Genomic DNA, 27,918 nt, shown 5'->3' with positions numbered 1-27,918 from the left:
TCAGGCAAGAAATTTTAATAAATACTACTAAATAATTTGATAAAATTAAATTTGGAATCATATTCTCTTTGTTGAATGACACCATAAGAGTTTAGAAAACATTTCAGAAAGTGTTTCCCATGGCACATTAAATGCTAAACACTGTCTAAAACAAAGAGATGAGCATCATAGACCAACAAAATGGGCATCGAATTTCACTATGCCACTTATAAGCTGCGGCATGTTTGACAAGTTATTTACTCTCACTTAGCATATTTGTATCATAAGCAGAATGGAGATAATAATAGTACCTACATTGCTAAGTTGTTGGAGCATTAAACCAGATAATACATATAAATCAAAATGTTTAGTCCAGGATCTCACACTATAGGAGCTCTCATCACAAAATAATAAAGTTTTCTTTCATAAAATGGCTCATTTCTTAAAACTATCTAACATAACAAATTTTATAATTTTATAAAGAAGACATGTAGGCTGGGTCTACACAGGGTTATGAAATAGACCATGACCTAAGAAGTAGAAGTCAGTCCCCTCTATTCTGGGGAGTCAAACTTCTGAATGCTGTGTTAATGGTGCAAAAAAAAAGACATGTATTTAATTTTCTTAAATTTCTACAACAAGCCTATACAGACTTCATTAACACTTGTTCGGATAATGGCATTAGCTGAACTGTTTGTCCTCTTGCCCTGATTATTGCTAAGGCTTTAATTTCCATGACTTAGCACACTAATTACTAAATTTCTACCCAAATATTAATGATAATAATGATCAACTTATAAGAATTCAAACTACTCATCCTCACTTTAAGCAAATTATCATCTTCACAGACAAAACTTCTAGCTTCTATGAATGACAAAGGAACAGGAAACATTTCATTTTTACATTCCCTTCTATTTAAATGCTAGCTCAAGTGGAGTTAGTGTCATACAAAATGAGTACTGGATCAGCCAAAAAAGTTCATTCAGGTTTTTCCGTGAGATGGTATAGAAAAACCCGAAGAAAAATTTTGGCCAATGCAATATAACCATGGAAGCAATTTAAGACAAAACTAACTTACCTGTAATTGCAAAGCTTCATGGTTTTCTAATCCTTCCACAATTGGTGAAAATCGTTCTCTGTTATTTCGTTCTGCTGCTGTAGTTATAGCCCCTAAAAGTTTATCTAGACTATAGAGAAAAAAACTAGAAATAAGAAATGCATCTTAAACACACTATATGAATACAGGCTATCTCTTATACACTCTTTCCTGTTTTCAGGTGCTTGATGTTTATATAGACCATCACAATTTAAGAATTGTGTTCTTCCCCACATATTTCTACAACTCAAATATTGATAGCATTGAATAACATTAAGGCATCAAAATTAAAAAATTCAATTTGAAAATCCTGAGGAAAGTCATTTTTCTGGGTGATATTTAAAAAATACTTAATTGATAAACATTAAAATTTTAAGTTTCGAGTTTTGATATTATATGTGTTAACATAGTTTTTTTTTTAAGCATAGCAAAATAACATAACGTAGATATTAATGTCACTTAAACATGGTGGCATCTACAGCTATTCAAAGTTCATTCAAGTGTAATCAGACTGTAATTTTATAATAAAGTGCAAGAAAGAGTACATATTTTTTAAAGAACTTTAAAAAAATTCTTTGAAAATGGAACAAGGAAAAAGCCTAAAAGAGAAAGCCCAGTAAATTAGAGAAGCATCTATAATTACCTAGCACAAGAAACTTATTTACCTGAACAAAAATATTGGTAGCTATCTCTGTACAGTGTCTGAATCAAATGAACCTCTCTGTAGTATACTACTCACATCAAGCTATATCTGAAATTATAATTAAGTCATAAAATATACCAGACTAGGATGCATTATGTGATTTAAGTACTGAAAATCTAATAGACTAGGAAAATACTTCTTAGTCATATATAAACTGATTTTCCTATAAAACCTAAGGAAGCTTTATTTTTGCATATGTTATCTCATTCTCATAAGACAATGTTGTGTGATATTTTTGTTCAGTGTTTGTCTTTCAGTTTTGAAGGATAAACCAGCACTAAGAAACATTTCATTTTATTCCAAGAGGTAAGAGAAAGTCAACATATTAGAATATTCTTAAATCTTTGCCTGCCTCTATTCTAATTTAAACTGAAATGATTACTGTCACACAGAGTTTTTTGAAAAAAAAATTCTACTTCATATCAGTAGCAGGTATTTCATTCTTTATCACAAGAGTTTCTTACCAACTGGACATCAAACCTGTAATTTTGTTTCTGATTGAATATTATTTCAATAAGAAGAAGTGATCTAATGTGTTGTCAGCAACAACTTGCTGAAAATGGTACATACATGCATCCTGAATGATTACCAACAGCCTTTTGTTCTTTTTAATCAGTTAATTTCATTCCATGAATAATTGCTTTATTCTTTCACTTACCATACACAGATAAAGTAAAACACTACTGTAAAATAATAGTACAGAATAAAAGCATCTGGTTAATTCTGAAAAAAGAAGTCAGATTTTCTGATGTGCATGGATGAGGGTGTATATTGTGTAGAGTGTGTATGTGAATATGCCTGTGTGTGTGTTTAGCCAAAACTACTCCCTAACTGATCTTTCCCTACTTTTCTAATAATTGCTTTCCCTTCAATTAGATAAAATTCTAATCATTCACTTTGAATATCCAACATTGAAGAACTTCACATTAGGATTCTGTCTTTTTAAACCTATTTTTCAAAGAATCAAAAAACAGCTAAAATGTTAACAGATAAGATAAAAATACCAATTTTTCTCCTGAAATTTAATACTATTTTCATGGAAGCTATCAGGTGGCACTAGTGGTAAAGAATCTGCTGCCAATGCAAGAGATACAGGAGACATGGATTCGATACCTCGGTCAGGAAGATCCCCTGGAGAAGGGAATGGGTACCCTTTCCAGTATTCTCACCTGGAGAAACCCCATGGACAGAGGAATCTGGTGAGTTACAGTCCAAGGGGTTGCAAAGAGTCGTATACAACCAAGCAACTGAGCACAGCTGCATGGTATCAAAAGAAATGGCACAAATTTCTCAATTTCTCAAGTGTCATTTCTATGCAGTTAATGACAAAGCAATACTTACATGTTGTCTTCTCCAACGATGCAAATAGCTGAAAGTATTTTTACTATTTCAGTCATCATGTTGGGTTGTTTGGGGTCAATTGCTCTTGCTAGGAGTAAAAGACTTCTTTCATCTCCTAGAATCCTTTGCAATCCAAACTGAAAGGAAAAAAAAAAAAATGAGGTTCTATTTAATTCAATGAATGTTCTTCAAATTCAATTGTTTTTTATTTGAAATGACCACTTCTTGGATTTTAGGTCCTTTTATGAGATAGGATCTCCATTATCCTAACTAAACATTCCATAAAAATTTGGAAGAAATATGCAGCAATCAGTATTTCCTCAATAAAGAAGAATATTTAGCTGTTCTACTTATGTCTTTGGTTCTCGCTGGAGACATCTGGAACTCATGATTAAATTTTCCAATATGCTTGTATGGAAAATTAAATTGAACAAAAAGGGAAGATGTTGAAAAGCTCTTTTGTATACTACACGCCAGTTAAAGAAGCTACAAATCTCTATATGGGTTTTCCCATACTTTCTCTCCTTTAGCCTTCCTCTTTCAAGTAGCTGTGCTGCATAGCAAAATTATAACCCCAAAGAAGTGGAGAATGGGTTTTATTGAATACTACATGTCACAGTCAACTAGGCAGAGGAGACAGACACCATTTTCATTGATTTTCTAGGCTTAAATATATGCATGCAAGTGTGCATCACAAGAATGGATAGGTAAAGAAATAATGAAGAAAGCCCAAAACTTGGGTTTTCACTACATAAAGAAGGTCATAGTTTCTTTGATCTTTGGCCTACAAGGTATTTCTCAGATTTCTTATGAAGTATGTTTGCTTGTTTTTATAGTTTAACAGTGGGATTTGACAATATTTCATCATTACAAAATTGCCATTTCAAGCTAACCTTTACTGAAGTACCACACACTTGAATATTTTCATGGTTTCTATTTTCTAAAAAAATTCAGGAGAAAACAACATGAGCTTTACCTATAATAACAACAAAATACACAGAGATAAGACAAAAAGGGAAATGGAAAAGACAAAATGAAAAAGAAGCAAAGAAAACAAAAGGAATATGAATATATAAAGGTGGGTAGTAAACAATAAATAGTAATTAAAATAAATGAAAATTGTAAACTGGAGAGATACATGATTACTATACAATTACCAAACTTAAAATAACTTTTAAAATCAGTTAAACTGACAGTGAAATCATTAAATTTTTCAAATTTCCATTTTATTGTTTAAAGGTAGTTCTTACATGTAGGGAAATCCTCAAAATAAAAATGAAGATATGAGAAAAGATGGAAAACCATCAACCTAAACATTAGAGCAATATTATAGCAATGAACATTAAGGGGCAATGGGTTCCTTTTCATAACTGTATTATTCTATGTACTATATAAGCAAAAAGAGTTTTTGAAGTAGGTAATCAAAACCTTTGGGGTCAGTAAATTTGATGCATAAGTCATTTCAGACTAAAGTTTCATGCTTTGATTATGACAAAATTTAATACAACATGAAATTGATATATCACTGTATATTTTTTAATGTAACTTTATGCCTATTGTTTCAGATGTCTGTAATTTAAAAGATTTATTATTTATTCATGTTCCTAGCATCAATGTAAAAAATATTAACATGCTCTAACTAAAGCTCAGCCTTAGTTTAGAGTGATCTAAATCAAACCATCATGTTCTCCCTCCTACACTGTTAGTGGGAATGCAACTTGATACGACCACTATGCAGAAACAGTATGAAGGATCCTTAACAAAATAAACTAATAGAACTAGCATATGGTCTAGAAATCTCACTGCTGGGAAGATATCTGGAGAAAACCATAACCTGAAAGGAAACATACACTCCAGTGTTCATTGCAGCACTGTTTACAAAAGCCAAGACATGCAAGCAACCTAAATGTCCATCAACAGAGGAATGAATAAAGAAGATGTGGTACATATATACAATGGAGTATTACTCAACCATAAAAAAGAATGAAATGCCATTTGCAGCAACATGGACAGACCTAGAAATTATTTTATTAACTGAAGACAGACAAAGACAAACACGTATCATATGATATCATTCATATGTGGAATATAATTCATAAAAAAGGAAAAAAAAAACTTATTTACACAACAGAAACAGACTTACAGATATCAAAAACAAAATTATGGTTACCAAAGGGGAAATGTGGCTGGGGGAGGGATAAATCAGTAGTTTGGCATGAACATATATATACTATAATATATAAGATAAATAACCAACAAGGACCCACTATACAGCAGAGGGAACTCTGCTTAATATTCTGTAATAACCTATATGAGAAAAGACACTAATAAAGAACAGATACATGTATGTATGCATAACTGAATTACTTGGCTGTATAAATGAAACTAACACATTATAAATCAACTAATTATGTATTGGCATATCAACTGCTGTCTCCAGGGAAAAAGCTCTACAGGAAATCTCACTAATATGACTTTCTCGACTAACTATACTGATGACACTCATACCTGGAAAGCTGTAAGAGTTCACTACCCAAACCATTAAGAATTTAGATCAGACTCCTAATTTTACAGGTTAGGTGACTGATTGGCAGAGAGGTCAAATGATTTTCTAAAGGCCACACAACTTAGTGGCAAAGCAAAGACTCTGTCTCCTGATTTCTAGTACTGTGTTATCTTTCCATTATTTCTTAGTTTCCCTCAATTAAAAAAAGAGATCCATCCTGAGAAGCAATGTTCATTAACGGCTTTCCTATTAGGTATCACATACTGCATAATTTTCTCATCAAAGACTAACAGCTAAAAAGCTGAGAAATTCTGCAGTAATACTGATGGAAATCTTTCCAGAAGAAACTTCACAGCACAATTAGTATATTCTATACATGAGACTCATGTCAACTGGCAAGCATCCATCAGATCAAAAAATTATTTGCTGATACATGTGTATATAATATATACACATAATCATGCATAATTCCCATACACTTAAAAAAAAAGATTTCAGACTACTTATGTAGATACTCTTACTGCATTGGTTATTATTTAAAAATAGCTATATTTCACATCTTGCAAGATTTACGTCACTGTTACACTTATTTATTTTTATTAAATATTTTGAGATCACTAGAACACCATCTGAAGGGATTTTTAAATTAATGAGTGTCAATGGTATTTTACCTATAGGAATATGGTGTAAATCATACATAAGAGTTCATTCTTCATTCTAGTTTAAAGAAAAAAATGACTATAACTACATAACCTGAGAAAAGACTACTTTTAAAAGATAAATCCTTAATAATAATGCAACTGGTACCACACATATACAAAAATCTTCTGCTATCTGCCAGAAAAGTCTTTTATGGATATTAACTCACTGACATTAACTGAACAAAAAAAGAATGAAAAATCTTAACATTATACTGTTTTTAGCAAAAAAAAAAAATCAAACCATAGTTTTGAATTGTCCTTTATAATGGAAGATAAACTCTCTGTAAGGAAATGGTATCCAATCCATCAAATTTAAATTTTCTGACTACTCTTTAAAAAAAAAAAAACAGTATTATCTGATTTGGGAACAAGACTTGATGTCTGCACAGTTGCAAAAACCTGTCATTAAATATTTTGAGAAGCAAAGTATATTTTAAATAATACTTAAATGAAGCTCATGATGATTTGCATTATAAAGACCCTTTTGAAAACTGAGTAAAGTGCCCACAATTCTGCCTGTTTCATGCACTCTGTTAGGAAAGTTCTCATCTTTTGTAACAAAGGCAGAAATAAATACTACTTGCCTTATTGTTCATAAATGCTTTGAGGCACTGAATAAGTTTATACTGATTCTTCTTGTCAATATTTTCTTGCCTGAATAAAAGAAAAAAAAATTATATTGTGCTTAAAAATCCCCCCTGTGGTGAATTTTTTTTTCATGTTTATTCTTACTGTTTCTTGTCCAGAAGCTTTTCCAGCACATCCAACAAGAGTCCAAGACCTTCATGGCCAAAGTTGTTAACCCAGCTATTAAACAAACAAACAAAGTATAAATGAGTTTATAAAATTAAAACATTAAATACCTCAAATTAAATTTTTGATTTTCAAATCTGCTAATCCAGTCTTCATACTGTTTATCATTCTTTTTTTCTACTCCAATTACTTTGAGTACTGACCCAATGAGAATGACTTAAGAGATCTTTTATCTCAATCCCACACTTTTCTTCAAATTTTAGATTGCCCATTCCACAGCACTACCTTGGTTGTTTCACCAGCATTAAACACTTAAGCCTGAATTTATAACCCAAATTTATTTTCCGCTTTGTCTCTGTTTCCCTATATCAACTCCTCTTCCACTCTTCCATATTCTGTTAATAACACCACTATCCTTTGAATCCTTCAGACTTGAAATACTGGCATAATTTCCTGATCCCCCAACTTTTTCATCTTTGCATTTATTCTAATCATTCATTCAAAAAATATTTATTTGAGTTCCACTACCAGGCATGTTCTATGTGACAGAGATAACTGGCAACAAACTAAGCCCCTATGTTCATGTAGCTTATCATCTAGAAAAAAGAAGACAAAGACTAAATAAACAACTATTTATTAAAATATCACTGCTTTTGTACTATGAATAGAAAAAAACCTTGGGAAATGGAATGAGCGACCCAGTATTATTACTTTTTTTTTTAGGTGTAGTCAGGGGAAGATTCTTTGATAAGGTGATATTTGAGCAGAGCTTTGAACAAATTGAAAAACAAAAACCATATGATTATCTCAATAGATGCAGAGAAAGCCTTTGACAAAATTCAACATCCATTTATGATAAAAACTCTCCAGAAAGCAGGAATAGAAGGAACATACCTCAACATAATAAAAGCTATATATGACAAACCCACAGCAAACATTATCCTCAATGGTGAAAAATTGAAAGCATTTCCTCTAAAGTCAGGAACAAGACAAGGGTGCCCACTTTCACCATTACTATTCAACATAGTTTTGGAAGTTTTGGCCACAGCAATCAGAACAGAAAAAGAAATAAAAGGAATCCAAATTGGAAAAGAAGAAGTAAAGCTCTCACTGTTTGCAGATGACATGATCCTCTACATAGAAAACCCTAAAGACTCCACCAGAAAATTACTAGAACTAATCAATGACTATAGTAAAGTAGCAGGATATAAAATCAACACACAGAAATCCCTTGCATTCCTAGACACTAATAATGAGAAAACAGAAAGAGAAATTAAGGAAACAATTCCATTCACCATTGCAACAGAAAGAATAAAATACTTAGGAATATATCTACCTAAAGAATCTAAAGACCTATATATAGAAAACTATAAAACACTGGTGAAAGAAATCAAAGAGGACACTAACAGATGGAGAAATATACCATGTTCATGGATTGGAAGAATCAATATAGTGAAAATGAGTATACTACCCAAAGCAATCTATAGATTCAATGCAATCCCTATCAAGCTACCAACAGCATTCTTCACAGAGCTAGAACAAATAATTTCACAATTTGTATGGAAAAACAAAAAACCTCGAATAGCCAAAGCGATCTTGAGAAAGAAGAATGGAACTGGAGGAATCAACCTACCTGACTTCAGGCTCTACTACAAAGCCACAGTTATCAAGACAGTATGGTACTGGCACAAAGACAGAAATATAGATCAATGGAACAAAATAGAAAGCCCAGAGATAAATCCACGCACATATGGACACCTTATCTTCGACAAAGGAGGCAAGAATATACAATGGATTAAAGACAATCTCTTTAACAAGTGGTGCTGGGAACTCTGGTCAACCACTTGTAAAAGAATGAAACTAGAACACTTTCTAACACCATACACAAAAATAAACTCAAAATGGATTAAAGATCTAAACGTAAGACCAGAAACTATAAAACTCCTAGAGGAGAACATAGGCAAAACACTCTCTGACATACATCACAGCAGGATCCTCTATGACCCACCTCCCAGAATATTGGAAATAAAAGCAAAAATAAATAAATGGGACCTAATTAACCTTAAAAGCTTCTGCACATCAAAGGAAACTATTAGCAAGGTGAAAAGACAGCCTTCAGAATGGGAGAAGATAATAGCAAATGAAGCAACTGACAAACAACTCATCTCGAGAATATACAAGCAACTCCTACAGCTCAACTCCAGAAAAATAAATGACCCAATCAAAAAATGGGCCAAAGAACTAAATAGACATTTCTCCAAAGAAGACATACAGATGGCTAACAAACACATGAAAAGATGCTCAACATCACTCATTCTCAGAGAAATGCAAATCAAAACCACTATGAGGTACCATTTCACACCAGTCAGAATGGCTGCGATCCAAAAGTCTACAAGTAATAAATGCTGGAGAGGGTGTGGAGAAAAGGGAACCCTCTTACACTGTTGGTGGGAATGCAAACTAGTACAGCCACTATGGAGAACAGTGTGGAGATTCCTTAAAAAACTGGAAATAGACCTGCCTTATGATCCAGCAATCCCACTGCTGGGCATACACACTGAGGAAACCAGAAGGGAAAGAGACACGTGTACCCCAATGTTCATCGCAGCACTGTTTATAATAGCCAGGACATGGAAGCAACCTAGATGTCCATCAGCAGATGAATGGATAAGAAAGCTGTGGTACATATACACAATGGAGTATTATTCAGCCATTAAAAAGAATACATTTGAATCAGTTCTAATGAGGTGGATGAAACTGGAGCCTATTATACAGAGTGAAGTCAGCCAGAAAGAAAAACACCAATACAGTATACTAACGCATATATATGGAATTTAGAAGGATGGTAATAATAACCCTGTGTATGAGACAGCAAAAGAGACACTGATGTATAGAACAGTCTTATGGACTCTGTGGGAGAGGGAGAGGGTGGGAAGATTTGGGAGAATGGCATTGAAACATGTAAAATATCATGTATGAAACGAGTTGCCAGTCCAGGTTCGATGCACGATACTGGATGATAGGGGCTGGTGCACTGGGACAACCCAGAGGGATGGAATGGGGAGGGAGGAGGGAGGAGGGTTCAGGATGGGGAACACATGTATACCTGTGGCAGATTCATTTTGATATTTGGCAAAACTAATACAGTTATGTAAAGTTTAAAAATAAAATAAAATTTAAAAAAAAAATAAAAAATAAAAAAAAAAAGAGGATGAGATGGTTGGATGGCATCACCAACATGACAGACTTGAGTTTGAGTAGGCTCTGGGAGTTAATGATGGACAAGGAGGCCTGGTGTCCTGCAGTCCATGGGGTCGCAAAGAGTCGGACACAATTGAGTGACTGAACTGAACTGAACTGATTGAACTGAGTGACTGAAAGGCAATGATTAGAGGATGCATAGTATGCGTCCTTAGAGCTTTTATAGAGAATAGGTGTCCAAAAGGAAATTGTAGCTAGGGGGATAAAATAACTATGATATAGTAGGATGACATTCAAGAGGTAAAGAGGAAGAGAGTGCAGCTACACATACATATTTTTTGCTTTGTCTCTTGCCAGCCCCAAATGCTTTCTCTTTAAAGCATCAAATACTTTGTGGCCTCTAGCCAAACACTAACTGTCTGTGTTTCTCTCACACTTAAATATGTAAGTTTTATCCATTATAAATGTGGCACTGAAATAGTGAAGTGGTTTAAAAACAAAATGGCTACTTTATGTTGGCATGGCTTCCCAGGTGGCGATAGTGGTAAAGAACTTGCCTGTCAATGCAGAATATTTAAAAGATGAGGGTTTGATCCCTGGGTCAGGAAGATAACCTGGAGGAGAGAATGGCAATCCACTCCAGTATTCTTGCCTGGAGAATCCCATGGACAGAGGAGCCTGGCAGGCTACAGTCCATAGGGCAGCAAAGAGTCAGACACGACTAAAGTTACTTAGCACGCAACTTCATAGGCAGGAATTTTGATACTGCAACAACAGAGCTAAGTATAAATCCATGGTTCTCAAAGCATGTGCCTCAAACCAGGAGCATCGACAGCATTTGGGAATTTTTTAGAAAAACAAATTCTTCGATCCCACTCCAGACCTACTAACTCAGCAATTCTATAGGTGGAGCCAAAAATCTCTCTTTTAACTACTCCAAGTGATTCTGATGTTTGCTCAAGTTTGAGAACGTCTGACATAAAACAGTGTTTGCTGAGAAGATGATGAAGCCTTTCATAATCAGGATTCAGGCTTAAAATTTAAGCCTGCTCTAAATACCCTCCGCACCATACTGTATACCTGCATAGCCACAGGACAGAGATAAGACAATTAGTAAAAGCAAGTATATTTGGTCTGTGCATAAATATATATATATATGTGTGTGTATATATACATACATATATATATATATATATATATATATATATATATATATATGCATGGAACAACAGACTGGTTCCAAATAGGAAAAGGAGTACGTAAAGGCTGTATACTGTCACCTTGCTTACTTAACTTCTATGCAGAGTACATCATGAGAAACGCTGGACTGGAAGAAGCACAAGCTAGAATCAAGATTGCTGGGAGAAATATCAATAACCTGAGATATGCAGTTGACACCACCCTTATGGCAGAAAGCGAGGAAGAACTAAAGAGCCTCTTGATGAAAGTGAACAACCAGAGTGAAAAAGCTGGCTTAAAGCTCAACATTCAGAAAACAAATATCATGGCATTTGGTCCCATCACTTCATGGCAAATAAATGGAGACACAGTGGAAACAGTGGCAGACTTTATTTTGGGGGGCTCCAAAATCACTGTAAATGGTGATTGCAGCCATGAAATAAAAAGATGCTTACTCCTTAGAAGAAAAGCTATGATTAACCTAGACAGCATATTAAAAAGCAGAGACATTACTTTGCCAAGAAAGGTCTGTCTAGTCAAAGCTATGGTTTTTCCAGTAGTCATGTATGGATGTGAGAGTTGGACTATAAAGAAAGCTGAGTGCTGAAGAAATGATGCTTTTGAACTGGGGTGCTGGAGAAGACTCTTGAGAGTCCCTTGGACTGCAAGGAGATAAAACCAATGAATTCTAAAGGAAATCAGTCCTGAATATTCATTGGAAAGACTGATGCTAAAGCTGAAACTCCAATACTTTAGCCACCTAATGCAAAGAACTGACTCATTGGAAAAGATCCTCATGCTGGGAAAGATTTAAGCAGGAGGAGAAGGGGACGACAGAGGATGATATGGTTGGATGGCATTACCAACTCGATGAACATGAGTTTGAGCAAGCTCCAGGAATTGGTGGTGGACAGGGCAGCCTAGCATGCTGCATGCAGTCCACGGCCAAATCACAAAGAGTTGGCCACTGCTGCTGCTGCTGCTAAGTCGCTTCAGTCGTGTCCGACTCTGTGTAACCCCATGGACTGCAACCCACTAGGCTCCTCCATCCATGGGATTTTCCAGGCAAGAGTACTGGAGTGGGGTGCCATTGCCTTCTACAAGTTGGCCACTAGTGAGTGACTGAACTGAACTTGGTTGTTTCCAGGTTTTGATGATTATGAACAGTGCTACTATAAATATTCACATGTAAGTATTTATCTAAGCATGCATTTTTCATTTCTCTTTGGGAAAATAACTAAGCGAGGAATTGTTAGTTGTTTTTTTTTTTTCTTTCATCTATTTTTTAATAAATTTATTTATTTTAATTGGAGGTTAACTACTTTACAATATTGTATTGGTTTTGCCATACATCAACATGAATCCACCACAGGTATACACGTGTTCCCCATCCCGAAGCCCCCTGCCTACTCCTTCCCCGTACCATCCCTCTGGGTCGTCCCAGTGCACCAGATCCAAGGAACCAGTGTCATGCATTGAACTTGGACTGGCAATTCATTTCATATATGATATTATACATGTTTCAATGCCATTCTCCCAAATCATCCCACCCTCTCCCTCTCCCATAGAGTCCAAAAGACTGTTCTATACATCTGTGTGTCTTTTGTTGTCTTGCATACAGGGTTATTGTTACCATCTTTCTAAATTCCATATATATGCATTAGTATACTGTACTGGTGTTTTTCTTTCTGGCTTACTTCACTCTGTATAATAGGCTCCAGTTTCATCCACCTCATTAGAACTGATTCAAATGTATTCTTTTTAATGGCTGAATAATACTCCATTGTGTATATGTACCACAGCTTTCTTATCCATTTGAATTCTTAGGTTTTAAGATAAGTTTTTTGTTTTTTCTTTTTTTTAATTTATTTATTTTTAACTAAAAGATAATTGGTTTACAATATTGTGTTGGTAATCTTTTAAAACTGCTTTCCAAAGTGGATAGACCATTTAGCATTCGCATTCCTTCAGCAAAGCACGCAAGTGCATGAGTGTATGGTTAAGTGGCTTCAGTCATGTCTGACCCTTTGTACCCTATGGACTCTAGCCCACCAGGCTCCTCTGTCCATGGGATTCTCCAGGCAAGAAGATTGGAGTGGTTTGTTATGACCTCCTCCAGAGCATCTTTCTGACCCAGGGATCAAACCATGTCTCTTATTGTCCCCTGCATTGGCAGGCAGGTTCTTTACCACTAGCACCAAAAGTATAATAGTTGTAACTGCTTCAAATCCTTCAAACACTTCATATTGTCAACCGTTTTGACTTTAATCCTGAAAATGTTTTCACATAAAGAAACTAAGAAAATTATTTAAGTAACTTGCAAAACATCATTCCACAGGTTAAATATCAGTTCAAGTACTCACAACCAGACACCTAGGTCTGATTCCATAGCCCATGTTTATTTCAATTACACCATTAGAAATTACTCACAGAACCAGTACATGGTTTTGTATAAAACCTGGCTAATGGCTCCAGCAAGAACTCACTGAAGAATTTGTGGTTCTTCCAGAATTGCATTGAGCTTAAACCTACGTATCTATGTCTAGACAAAGAATTATATATTTTCTATTATTTAATAGCTTATTTCATTCATTTAGGTGTAATGGGTAGTTTTTAACTCACATTTTTCTTGTCTTTCAAAGTCCTAAGCTTCTTATCTATGAAATACTACCGAAGTAAAATATTTGGAAACTCCATCTAAACTTGCAATCAAGATTTAGGCAGCAGCTTATTGGAAAGAACAGAGTTAGATGTAATAACAGCTTTTGGTTTTTTTGTTTTTTGTTGTTAAGATGGGTTACAGCCCATAATCTCATTTCTTGGTATTAACACGTTGATGATTTGGGGACTTCTCTGTTGGTCCAGTGGTCAAAACTCCACACTCCCAGTGCAGGGGGTCTGGGTTCAATCCCTACTCAGGGAGCTAGATCTGACATGCTGCAACTAACGATCCCACTTGCCACAACTAAGGCGTGGTGTAGCCCAATAAATAAATAATTTTTGAAAAACATATTGGTGATTTTATTTCATCAAGTTACCTAAGTTAGGGCTGTCTTGACATGCTACTTATCCACCATCATATTTGTAATCATCACTTAACAGCAGACCAGGTAGAACAAATGAACCACCCGAACAAACAAACAAAAATAGAAAGATCACTGAGGACAGTTAATGTATGTGTGAGCAAGAGTCCAAGATAAGATCTGAACACTGAAAAAGAAGCCAGGAAGATTTTCCAGGGAGGAAGAGGACTGACCCACAATGAGAGTATTTTCTGACCTTAGATATAAAAGGTATGGCTTTTATCTATAAGGCAGTCCAACACCCTGACATTGCTCAAGAAGTTACAAATTAGAGATTTTTTCCCACATTTACTCAAAGGTCAGAAATATAACTCTCCATTCATCAATGGGGTATCTCTGTGAGATCACAGAGTGACATGGTTAAATACATAAGCTTTATAAGAAGACAGATCTAGGTTCCAATCCCATCTCTATCATATTCTAGCTGTGTTATTTTCGATCAATTACTTAAAATCTCTAAGATTTTTTCCTTGTCTACAAAATAGGGATGAGAATAATACCTATACCTCATAAGGCCTTTGTTACTATTAAATTAAATCATGCAGTGAAGCTTGTATTAAGATATTTCTAAAAATGTTAAAAATCAAAAACTTTAGCACTTCTTAAATCTCCTTATCCAAAATACAGTATGAATTTTAGGCATATTCTTCTTAAAAATTAACACTTAATAACATTTCCTCATTTATTGAAAAGTATTTTAAGTATATTAAACATGCAGAAGACTCTAAAAAGATACTAGAGGGACTCCTGGTAGTCAAGTGATTAAAACTGCACTTCCAATGCAGGGGGCATGGGTTCCATCCGTGGTGAGGGAAATTATAGCCTACATGCCACATGGTGTGCCCAAAATAAATAAATAAAAATAAAAAAAATAGATACTAGACTTCTACAGGTTGACTTTTTAAAAAAGATTTCATAACTTGATATTTGGTACTCACATCACATCACTTGCTTTCTTTAACTTGCTGTTATTCAACTTTGTGTACATTCATTACTATATTTAGTTCTGGCCAATTCACAGTGAAATAGATATAGAAGTCAGGATGGTGGGGGAAGGGGAGATGTGCAGATAAAAGTATATTTATAGCCCATGCATAATTCTGGCAGAAAGATATCAGAACACATTAAGGTTCTAAAACAAAAATCTGCCCCAGGCTTTTAGAACTTCTGAAGTCATTATTTCTAAAGGGCCCTCTTACACTCATTGGCATGCTCAAAATTAAAAAAATAAAAATCTTACCTGTAATGAAAGTATCAGAGGATTCATTGAACCCTATGGCCATGAGAAAGCAAGATTCTCCCCTCTCTGGCTCTCCAGGGCAAAAAAAAAGTGAAGAAAATTCTATAAATGTGCCTATTTTATGAGGGAATGAGATTCTGTTCCTTCACAGTCTCCAAAAACTTTAACCTCTTTTATCCATAAGTTGGATATTTGGACTCTGAATTATTTAATTATAGTTCACTAAATATAACTTAAAATCAGACAGTGGATGGATGAGTTCAGTATTCTATATGTAAAATAGACATATAGGAAGTAGTGACTACATGCACATTTATGATTAGACTATCTGGATTCATGTCTTTCTTTCAAAAGGGTTAAAGCTAAAATTAGAAAGTGCTTTCCTGAGTCAGCAGTGACTGAGGTGGAAAACTCAGCAGTGGCCACAGGACTGGAAAAGGTCAGTTTTGACTCCAACCCCAAAGAAAGGCAACGCCAAAGAATGCTCAAACTACCACACAATTGCACTCATCTCACACACAGGTAAAGTAATGCTCAAAATTCTCCAAGCCAGGCTTAAACAGTATGTGAACCGTAAACCTCCAGATGTTCAAGCTGGATTTAGAAAAGGCAGCGGAACCAGAGATCAAATAGTCAACATCCATTGGATTATCAAAAAGCAAGAGAGTTCTGGAAAAATATCTATTTCTGATTTTTTGACTATGCCAAAGCCTATGACTGTGTGTATCACCACAAACTGTGCAAAATTCTGGAAGAGATGGGAATACCAGACCACCTGACATGCCTCTTGAGAACTCTGTATGCAGGTGAGGAAGCAACAGTTAAAACTGGACATGGAACAACAGACTGGTTCCAAATAGGAAAAGGAGTACGTAAAGGTTGTGTATTGTCACCCTGCTTATTTAACTTATATGCAGAGTACATCATGAGAAACGTGGGGCTGGAAGAAGCACAAGCTAGAATCAAGATTGCCGGGAGAAATATCAATAACCTCAGATGAGCAGATGACACCACCCTTATGGCAGAAAGTGAAGAAGAACTACAGAGCCTCTTGATGAAAGTGAAAGAGGAGCATGAAAAGCTGGCTTAAAGTTCAACATTCAGAAAAATAAGATCATGTCATCTGGTCCCATCACTTCATGGGAAATAGATGGGGAAACAGTGTAAACAGTGGCTGACTTTATTTTGGGGGGCTCCAAAATCACCGCAGATGGTGACTGCAACCATGAAATTAAAAGACGCTTACCCCTTGAAAGAAAAGTTATGACCAACCTAGACAGCATATTAAAAAGCAGAGACATTACTTTGCCAACAAAGGTCCGTCTAGTCAAGGCTATGGTTTTTCGAGTAGTCATGTACAGATGTGAGAGTTGGACTATAAAGAAAGTAGAGCACCAAAGAATTGATGTTTTTGAACTGTGGTGTTGGAAAAGACTCTTGAGAGTCCCTTGGACAGCACAGAGATCCAACCAGTCCATCCTAAGGGAAATCGGCCCTGAATATTCATTGGAAGGACTGATGCTAAAGCTGTAACTCCAATACATTGGCCACCTGATGCAAAGAACCGACTCATTTGAAAAGACCCTGATGCTGGGAAAGATTGAAGGCGGGTGGAGAAGGGGATGACAGAGGATGAGACGGTTGGAGGGCATCACTGACTCAATGGACATGAGTTTGAGTAAACTCCAGGTGTTGGTGATGGACAGGGAGGCCTGGCGTGCTGCATTCCATGGGGTCACGAAGAGTTGGACATGACTGAGCAACTGAACTGAACTGAACTGATCCTGAGTCCCATAAGCAGTAAAGGCAATGAGTCTCATGTGCGGGAGTCCAATATTAGTCATGTCATCCCTTTATCACTGTTTGTGCACTGCTAAAGGCTAGTATAAAGGGTTATGTGTTCTGTACAAAGGATTTTTTTTCCCTCTAATGGTGTTCTATTTCCATGTGTAATCTCATACTACAACCCAAATCACAAGAAGATCAAATAAAACGAATGATAGTTCAGAGATTCGTCATGGAGTTGAGAAAGTTGGTAAAATTGTAAGACATAAAACAATAATTCAAAGTGTTGAGTAGACTTCAAAAATGATTGCAAATAGTGTTTACATATTTTAAGACTAGGGAAACATTTTATTTTAACACGGATGTTGCCAATGTAGTATTTTTGAATGAAATTAAAACCAAACCTTAGTTATCGGTCCCCATGGAAAGAAAAGGTCCTGGGGTGATTAAAACCAATGTACAACCTAATGCAAGCAGTATCATACCTTCAATCCACAGATCAATATCTCCAAAGAGTGGCCAAGAAAACCTTAGACTTTTCAGCATTTTTAAACTATAATTTGTTCAGCTAAATCAACTTCATAGATAATTCTACTATCAGTAGCATACAACCATGAAAAAATAAATGTTAACAACAAAAACAAAATGGATTTGTATATGCTATGACTTCCCTGGTCTTATATTAAAGAAAAACTTACATCCACTAAGGTTTGTCTACATGAAAGCAAACACAGTACCCTTCAGCATTTCAGTGTCCTTCAAAACTATTTATCATGGTAGATTAGTGCATCAACTATTTCTGACCAATTTAAAATATCTACTATAATACTGCCATTTCTAGATATCTGTGCATGTTCTTTTGAAGCATGACATTCACTGACCACTTATTTCACTTGATTCATAAAAAGGTTGAATATGTCAATTTTCCAGCTCTTCCTCGCAGTCCTTTTGAATTCAATACTGAAACGGATTATAATTTCCTTAGAAAATACCAAAGAAGACAATCCATCTCTCCCTATATCCTCAGGTTTTTACTTTAAGAGGGTTTTACCTGGCTCATTTATTCTCTACATCAGGTCTCACTGGAAAAATCCTGCTCTGTTTCATGCTACTCGCACATTTTTCTTTTAAGAATTCCTCACAAAGGAGGAAATGTGTGTGCTTTTTAGTTGTTCTTGGGTCAGGAATTACCCCGGAGAAGGAAATGGCAACCCACTCCAGTACTCTTGCCTGAGAATTCCAGGGACAGAGGAGACTGGCGGGCTACAGTCCATGGGATCACAAAGAGTTGGACATGACTGTGCGACAAACTTTCTTTCTTTCTTTACTAAATAAAACCAAATTTCTATTAAATATTTACAACAAATTATAAACACCTTACATACAAAAATCTCCTAAAGGCAACAGTTTAAGTAAAATTCTCCTTCAAAGGATAAAAAATTCTTATTGATTAAAATCACTTTCTTAAGCTCTCAAAATATTTTGGAGACAGTCATAATGACTTAAGTCCAAATCTTTTTAAATGCCTAACAGGTTATAGAATAAAGAATATTTTTATACCCACTCTCCATTAAAAATATTGCTAGAAAAATATATAAGAGATGGCCTTAGCCCACAGTAACAATGAAAACAAAATGTACAAAATATGTGAATAAAATTTAAAATAGAATCTTAAATTTATAGTAAGTAGAGGGGAAGCAGGGAAGAACATCATTCCAAATATTCAAACATAAGCTGGTCATATTTTAAATATTCTTCATATGTTTGAATTGTGAGTATAATTTTGTCACGACACTTAAAAAACATTTAACTAAAGTCATCTTCTTAGTGATGTAACTAGTCAAACTTAAAATGTTAACTTTCTTTTAAAAAATGTATTGGTTTATTTTCCTAAGCTAAGTAATATGGTTGAAACTCTATTACACACTCCTTAGGACATCCAATTTCTTTTAATAGTGGAATTTTGTTAAAATGAACTTACTCCAGGAAATCATATTCCTAATCTATAAACCCTGGAAATGAAAGAGAGCTGACATCAAGTTTATCTGCTATGAATAAGATAAGAAGTTCTTTGAATGCAAGGAGGAAAACAGAAAGGCATAGAACACACCAGCACACATTGCCATTTTCCATACACCAATCTGCATGTTATACTGAATGGTTCTGGTGGGCAAGAGAGAAGGTCAATGAATATTCTTTCATGGTAACAGGGGTAAAGAGAGTTGAAAGATAATTACCATTTGATGACTGAACAACAGAAAGGCAACAGTCCCTCTCACCTACATAATTAAAGACTCATTATAGAGTGTGATAGCTATGTAGACAAAGATCAAAGAAATTTAATGTTCCTGAATACTTTTAGCACAGGATAACTCTCTTAGAATGCAAGTAGGTCAAACCAGTCAATCCTTAAGGAAATCAATTCTGAATATTCAATGGAAGGACTGAAGCTGAAGCTCCAATACTTTGGCCACCTGATGTGAAGAGCTGACTCATTAGAAAAGACCCTGATGCTGGGAAAGATTGAAGGCAGGTGGAGAAGGGATCAACAGAGGAGAAGACTGTTGGATGGCATCTCTGACCCAATGGACATGAGTTTGAGCAAGCTCTGGAATACAGTGAAGGAGAGCGAAACCTGGCATGCTGCAGTCCATGGGGATGCAAAGAGTTGGACACGACTGAGCAAATGAACAACAATAAAAAACAGTTAGTAACAGAGTTGAGGGTAATACAAGAAGTATTTGACTCCAAAGGCAAAACTTAGCGACTGAACAAAAACAAAGAAACAAAGAATCTGCAATCAAACCACAAAGAATCCACAATCAAACCACAAAGAATCATTTCTTTGGGTCCTCATGGTAAATGTTAAAAAATTCTTAGCAAGTTCAAATGTTTTATTGTCTCAGAATGTGATCTGTAATGTTAATTTTCTGGTCTTTTCTAGTTTATCTTCATGTAATATTTTAAAATCTCTTTCCTCCAAAACTGAGAAAAATACTATTATGTATCTGTATGCACATACATGCACTCTTAAAATAGTTAAATATCTTAATACCTCCAATTTTAATAATTTTTTTCAAAGCATAATCATTCAACAATGAACAGATAAAATCCTTAATAACCCCACATTAAACATCTTGATAATTCTTAAGCCTTATCTAACAGAAATTAAACCCAAAAAGCTCATTATTTTTCTCTTCCACTGTGATATAAATGATCTAAAGCAATGACAACAAAACAATAATAATAAACTGTACATGAAATGCAGATAAAACCTTCATAGGATTACAATGTAGTATAAAGTTCCTAAGTAAAAAAAATATTAACCTTCTACTATATTCAACCTGGCTTGCACTTATTTTCAGAAAAATCTAGAAACATAGGTAATCATAAAAGTTACACATTTGATGTCTTTTAAAACCTATGAATGCTTTTTAAAGAAAGCAAAATGCTTTAATTGCTGAAGTAACTTTGACCTCCTTCAAAAATGCAAAGACTTTCTTTTCAATTAGAACAAGTAAAAACCACAACAAACACTAAAAACTTTAACATGGTTTTATCTTCATTTATAAACAAGCTTCCATGAAAGAACATGAACTAATAAGAGTAGTTTTATTAAACTAAGTTACTCCATATTGGCTCCTTCATTTTACAGATGAAGAAAATAAACAATTTCATTAACTTGTCTTAGATCATGAGGGTTTTTAATACCAAAACTATGATTGGAATCAATCAATCCTCAGTCATTACATACCTCCCATTCAACTATATTATCAACAATTAACAAATATATCACCAATTAGTGATTATGAGTTTTTTAGGTTATTTTCCTTTCATGAAGGAATACCAGACACAGGTGAAAATTTATCTAAATATTGTCAATGCGTATATTTAAACATGAAAGCAATATAAGTGAAGTGTTTTTCGTTTGCTTTTAAATGTATTATGGAATCAAGAAGCAAGAGAAACTTTAGGTAATAAACACATTGGAGATGTTCAAACATATACTTTCTTTCTGCTTCCCATATACCAGTGAATAAAATAGTTACTTGCTCAGCACAAATGCAGAGCCTTGTCATGTTGCAATTCATTACTATAGCTGTACACATAACAATGAAATACAGTAAATGCTCACTTCAAAAAATGTACCAATTGTTAACTGATATCTGGCTTGACACAAAAATACATTAGGAAGCACTTGGAAAAATGGAGCCATTCAACTTTCAGTTCAGTTCAGTTCAGTCACTCAGTCATGTTCGACTCTTTGCGACCCCATGGACTGCAGCATCCCAGGCCTCCCTGTCCATCACCAACTTCTGGGGTTCACCCAAACCCATGTCTATCAAGTCAGTGATGCCACCCAATCATCTCTTCCTCTGTAGTCCCGTTTTCCTCCTGCTCTCAATCTTTCCCAGCATCAGGGTCTTTTCAAATGAGTCAGCTCTTTGCATCAGGTGACCAAAGTATAGGAGTTTCAGCCTCAACATCAGTCACTGCAATGAACCCCCAGGACTGATCTCCTTTAGGATAGACTGTTTGGATCTCCTTGAAGTCCAAGGGACTCTCAAGAGTCTTCTCCAACACCACAGTTCAAAAGCATCAATTCTTCAGCGCTCAGTCTTCTTCACAGTCCAACTCTCACATCCATACATGACCACAGGAAAAACCATAGCCTTGACTAGATGGACCTTTGCTGGCAAAGTAATGTCTCTGTTTTCAATATGCTATCTAGGTTGGTCATAACTTTCCTTCCAAGGAATAAGCGTCTTTTAATTTGATGGCTGCAGTCACCATCTGCAGTGATTGTGGAGCCCCCAAAAATAAAGTCTGACACTGTTTCCACTGTTTCCCCATCTATTTCCCATGAAGTGATGGGACCGGATGCCATGATCTTCGTTTTCTGAATGTTGAGCTTTAAGCCAACTTTTTCACTCTCCTCTTTCACTTTCATCAAGAGGCTCTTTAGTTCTTCTTCACTTTCTGCCATAAGGGTGGTGTCATCTGCATATCTGAGGTTATTGATAGTTCTCCCGGCAATCTTGATTCGTTTGTGCTTCTTCCAGCCAGGTGTTTCTCATGATGTACTCTGCATAGAAGTTAAATAAGCAGGGTGACAATATACAGCCTTGACATACTCCTTTTCCTATTTGGAACCAGTCTGTTGTTTCATGTCCAGTTCTAACTGTTGCTTCCTGACCTGCATACAGATTTCTCAAGAGGACAGGTAAGGTGGTCTGGTATTCCCATCTCTTTCAGAATTTTCCACAGTTTATTGTGATCCATGCAGTCAAAGGCTTTGGCATAGTCAATAAAACTTTAGTTTAGAAATAAAAGTTCTTGTTTAGCCTTTCTTGCTTCCTTACCTAGCATGAAGTGGTCAATCATCTTAAGTTTGCTTCTGATAGAGTTCAGAACACAATACCCAAAAATATGGCACTCTAGCATATTCAATATCTTAAGCTGAAGGACTAAGAAAAGGACAGAAGCAAGGAAGTCACTCTGACCTCATTCTTCCCCAGCCTACCCTTCTTCTTCTCTGAAAGCAGGAGATAAATTTTCCATGTGAAAGGTACCCATCCTGCCTGTAACTCTAGGAGGGAAGGCATTTGTGTCATCTGACACAGGGAATTGAGGACACAGAAGCCTGTATATATAAACTTTGTTAAACTAACCCTTAGCTTCCTAGTTACTTCTTCATCATGTACTACCCCTAGTCCAAATCCCTTTGTCTTGTCAATTTTTCACAAATTTGTTGTTTCTTTGTCTAACAGGTATAAAAGGTTCTGGTTTTGTTCAGTTCTTTGGGTCTTCATTCTCTTGTGAAGTCTCCAGTGTTTATGTACAAAATAAAAAAAAAAAAAATCGGTAAAATTTGTATTCTTTTCTCCTGTTAATTATTATTACGTTAATTTGCAGACCCAGCCAGAGACTCTGAGAGGGTCGAGTAAAACATTTTCCTCCTCTATACTTCCCACTAACTTCCTTAACTTCTCTAACCCTCTGTGTTTTGCCTTGCTCACTCTGGCTATACTAAACTTTTAACAAACCCAATGAACTCTTATTTTGCTGGATAGATCAGTTCCTCTGCCAATTCCTATCTGCAAATGGAATGAGGCCTGAATTAGAGTACTGACAATGGAAACACAAAAACTATGCAAGAGATATGTCAAATAAGAATGGGAAATATGATGAACAGGAATATCAAAGATAAGCCTATATCATACACACAGGGTTCATAGCCAAATCCTTGAATAGATGGATGAGTGCTCTAAGTCCAGAATTATGCTTACCTAAGCACCACAGTATGTGTTCAGAATGGTGCTTCTAATCTCCACAGTACTATTTGATCATTCATATTTATCTAGCATCTCTCCTTTCAATATGTTTCAAAAATTTCCAACCACATATCTGAAAAATCAATATGCATGTATAATTTGCTCTTGGCCCTCAAAATTAACTCTTCTATAGCTGACCCTACTTTTATTACTCTATTTTTTTTAATTTTATTTTATTTTTTACTTTTATTACTCTAATTTTCCAAGATTATTTGAAAGACTTGAGAAATGAATGAAGGTGAATATTTGCACCAAACTATTGTCATGAGCAAATTAAGACACATGATTTCAACCTGTAAAATCAGTATTATAATTTATAAACAATACAAAATAATAACAGAAACCAAAATTAATGAAAAGCTCACATAGTAATAGCTCAGTGTAGCATACCTGCATCCTATTTCTGGGAGAAAGTATACGATGAAATAAACTGACAGAAGTTTTTTTTTTCAAGGTACAAAACATGTCATAAAGTCAGAGGATATCCCCAGGGCAATATCCCATACCATTTACATTTAAAATATTTTGCCATTTTAGTTGATGCTTATAATGCTCCCCTCAACAACACTATAAAACTCTTTAACAATTTCTTTATCAAAGAAAAATGCTTAATGTAGTTTCAGTGTTGGAGTCATTTCAGGGTATTCTTATTCTTGAACAAATGCTAATTCACATATGGAAATTTATGATAACTCCATTTTTTGAAATCCATTTAACACTCTAGCACTTAGTCTTCAATACTTTTTGATTAATGAATATTAAATACAAAAATTTAAGAAACGATCTCCAGGAAACTCTCTTGGAAGCTGGTATTAAGGATGCTATGGTACCCTTAGAATCCACGTGCAATGTGGATTTGATCCCTGGGTTGGGAAGTTCCCCTGGAGAAGAGAATGGCTACCTACTCCAGTATCCTGGCCTGGAGAATTCCATGGACTACAGTCCAGGCCAGGAATTCTCCAGGCCAGGATACTACAGTCCATGGGGTCACAAAGAGTCAGACATGACTGAGCTACTTTCACACACATATATGAAAACCTAGAGAAGGAAACGGCAACCCACTCCAATATTCTTGCTAGAGAATCCCATGGATAGAGGAGCCTGGAAGGCTACAGTCCATGGGGTCACAAAGAACTGGACAAGACTGAGCGACCTCACTTACACTTTCAGAGCAATACTCAGTACTCAGGCCTCATTCTCCAAAACAGAATTAGACGCAATCTGCATATTTTCAGTAATGCTGGGTGCTGCAAAACAGACCTAACAAATATGAGTGGATTGATTCGGTACTTAGAAAGGTTTGAGATTCATATTCATATGGCAAACTACTAAGCTAGTCATCTCACTTGAAGCTGATTTAGATTTTCAAAGTGCACTACAGTGTTATACTCCCTTCTATGTTCTCCCTTCATGGATTCCATCTCAATAGAAGATTTTCAGGTTTAAACTGCCTGATGTGAGAGGCCACACACCTATAGCTTTGCTGACCAGGTGGGAAATCTCCCCAAATGAGCTGTCCATTATCTGACACCACTCAAACAGCCAAGGTCATAGAGCAAACACTGTTATCTATTGCACAAGGATTTTCTTTCAATTGACTGCACAGAATACCTGCACTCCAGGTGCTAGCTGGTGTCTTAATCGTGAATTGTCAGCTATCCAGCTCCTATCAAAAGTCCAGCACAGATGATAGATATTCCAGAGGGAGAGCCTCAGGGACATTTCTCAAGTACATTTTGGTAGCAGCTTTGATTATGGGGAAGCTGTACACCAGTATTATTACTCTGGGTTTTTGTAAAAATACCATGACTTTATTTTATTTTTTTTAAACTCAACGGAGGAAATGGACATTCGAAATCCTCTGTACTTTATGGAAACTATCAAAGACTCAGTTCTACTGTGTTGTTCAATACCCCTCATCCAGAGAAACACAAAATAAAATTCTCTCAGCTTAGAATTAGAAAGAATGGAAAAAAAAAAAAAAAAAGAATTAGAAAGAATGTCCTTCCCTGAAAAAAATAAATACACTATCATTCATCAGATAACAATTATATCTATTAATATTCTGCCATCTTCCCCCCTTGGCTACAGGGTAGATTGGAACCATTTTATACTCAAATCACTACCTGGCATTGTCCTAGGCATTTTAAAAACTATCAGGTTTACTTGGAGCTTATATGTTTATCCACATCTTAGTGGGATATCTGCATCTATTATTGAGAGCTGCAATTGCTTTAGTAAGAGTCCCATAACGATAAGTGTATAAAACTCTAATGTGTGCCCAAGATCTTACTTAAATTAATTCATATAAACCAAAACATAAATATTTCAAATGACACATATTTAGAAGCTTTCTCTTCCCAAAGCAAATGTTGAATATATAGAAAATACAATAAAATGCATATAAAGTATTTTTAAATGGAAGCTCACCTTCTATTAAGAAATCCATTTAATTATTGTGCCTAGACTCTACTGCTTTATTTTATATACCTTTAGACAATTGTTATATATACAGATTGGTTTTCAAATTAAAAACACAGCATTTAAACAAGAAAATGTACTGCCTTGGTGGAACTTCCTATGTCATATAATAATGCCAACATAGGAGTCATCATTTATTCTACTTTAATGTCTATAACTTCTTACTAAAACAATACTTCAGAACTTGAGTCAGTATTTGCTGTTCCTATGTTTTTTCTTTTTGAAAATAATATAGAACACATAGATATACTTTGGTTCTGTAATGAGATATAATACTGAATCTGCCTTAAACTAAAATTGTTTTAAAGCTAATATTATATTAAAAAAAAGTTCAATATCACTGAATATTTATGGGACCAACTTAGCTAAATGAGCCAAAATGGTTGCCACGAATACAAATTGTTGACCAAGATTTTAAAAGAAAGTATAAAATTTGACTTAACTATTCTGAATTTACTATTTTCTAGTGTATGTAAAAATGTAGTACGGTCCTCTAAAACAATTTATGCATTTGAAAGTTAAAGCGAACAAATTTAAAATACAACCTTGATTTTGTGATGCTGCATATAATGGTGCCTTATGAGGTGTGCTCACAATTTTAAGTCCTATTCATATTTCTGCACCATAAAAAATTGCCCTCATTATTCTCTTTTTCATAGGTAGTCCAATGCAAAATGTTCTGAAGGTATTGATCTGCATCTAATGTTATATTAACTTTCTAAGTAGTGTGAGCTGCTTTGCCAAGCTTTTAATACATTTAATATAGGCTGTTTAAATAGTTATTAACATTCATAATTCAGAAAGTACTTTCTATTCCTAATTTGTATTGCTGTCAACAGTCAGCTATTTTCATTATGATGATTATGTTAAAATGCATATTAATGTGCTAGACAAAAATGTTTAAATCTAAAAGGAACTTAGAAAGTATCAAGCAAAAACAAATGTGCCAAAGGTAACACAAATAACTACACATACACAAACTGTAAGAGATATTTCATGTGTTTTCACCTGCTTGAAAACTGGCTGAGGAAGCCATCATCACATAAAGGGTAAATATACACACTATGCCATGAGTTTGGCTGATTAACTAAGATACCAAGCAAAAAAAAAAAAAAAAAAAAAAAAAAAAACACAGTTTCTCAGTGGGATAATATACCCTTCAATCTATAAGGCAATTTCAGCAACAACTCTGAAAGAATTCTACACAACCACAATTCTCATACTATTCTTCAAACTAATATTTGTTGTTTTTGTCATATGTTGAGAAAGCTTAGTAACAATGATTTATTGCTACACATTTCTCTGGATCTTCATAAAATATATTACCAAACACCTATACATTCTGTAATGGGTTGGTTGGGAACAAAATTGTTGAAACTCATTGGTCATTTCTCAGCAGACACGGCTTCCTTTCATAAACTTTAGTAAAGGAATATGAACAAAAATCTGTAAGTAACAACACAGTTCTCATTCTAAAACACACAGACCATGGTACATGCAAATTCTAATTTGATTTGTGATAGTAGATTGGGATT

General features: G+C 35.1%; 1 protein-coding gene across 12 annotated transcripts in view; it reads right to left on the bottom strand.

Moving 5' to 3' along the window:
- DIAPH2 (diaphanous related formin 2) overlaps window positions 1-27,918 on the bottom strand; it is a 981,259-nt gene that overhangs the window by 693,833 nt on the left and 259,508 nt on the right. For all 12 annotated transcript variants that reach the window (XM_055563966.1, XM_055563967.1, XM_055563965.1 and 9 more), the window contains 4 exons: window positions 7,059-7,133; window positions 6,911-6,980; window positions 3,120-3,256; window positions 1,058-1,166 (listed from right to left, as the gene is read on the bottom strand). In XM_055563966.1, coding sequence (XP_055419941.1) covers window positions 1,058-1,166; window positions 3,120-3,256; window positions 6,911-6,980; window positions 7,059-7,133 — 391 coding nt within the window. The remainder of the gene's footprint in view (window positions 1-1,057; window positions 1,167-3,119; window positions 3,257-6,910; window positions 6,981-7,058; window positions 7,134-27,918) is intronic.

The sequence above is a fragment of the Bubalus kerabau genome, chromosome X (assembly GCF_029407905.1).
Source record: "Bubalus kerabau isolate K-KA32 ecotype Philippines breed swamp buffalo chromosome X, PCC_UOA_SB_1v2, whole genome shotgun sequence".
NCBI classification, from domain to species: domain Eukaryota; kingdom Metazoa; phylum Chordata; class Mammalia; order Artiodactyla; family Bovidae; genus Bubalus; species Bubalus kerabau.
The sequence above is the reverse complement of the archived record's forward strand: the minus strand, read 5'-3'. Positions and strand labels throughout refer to the sequence as shown.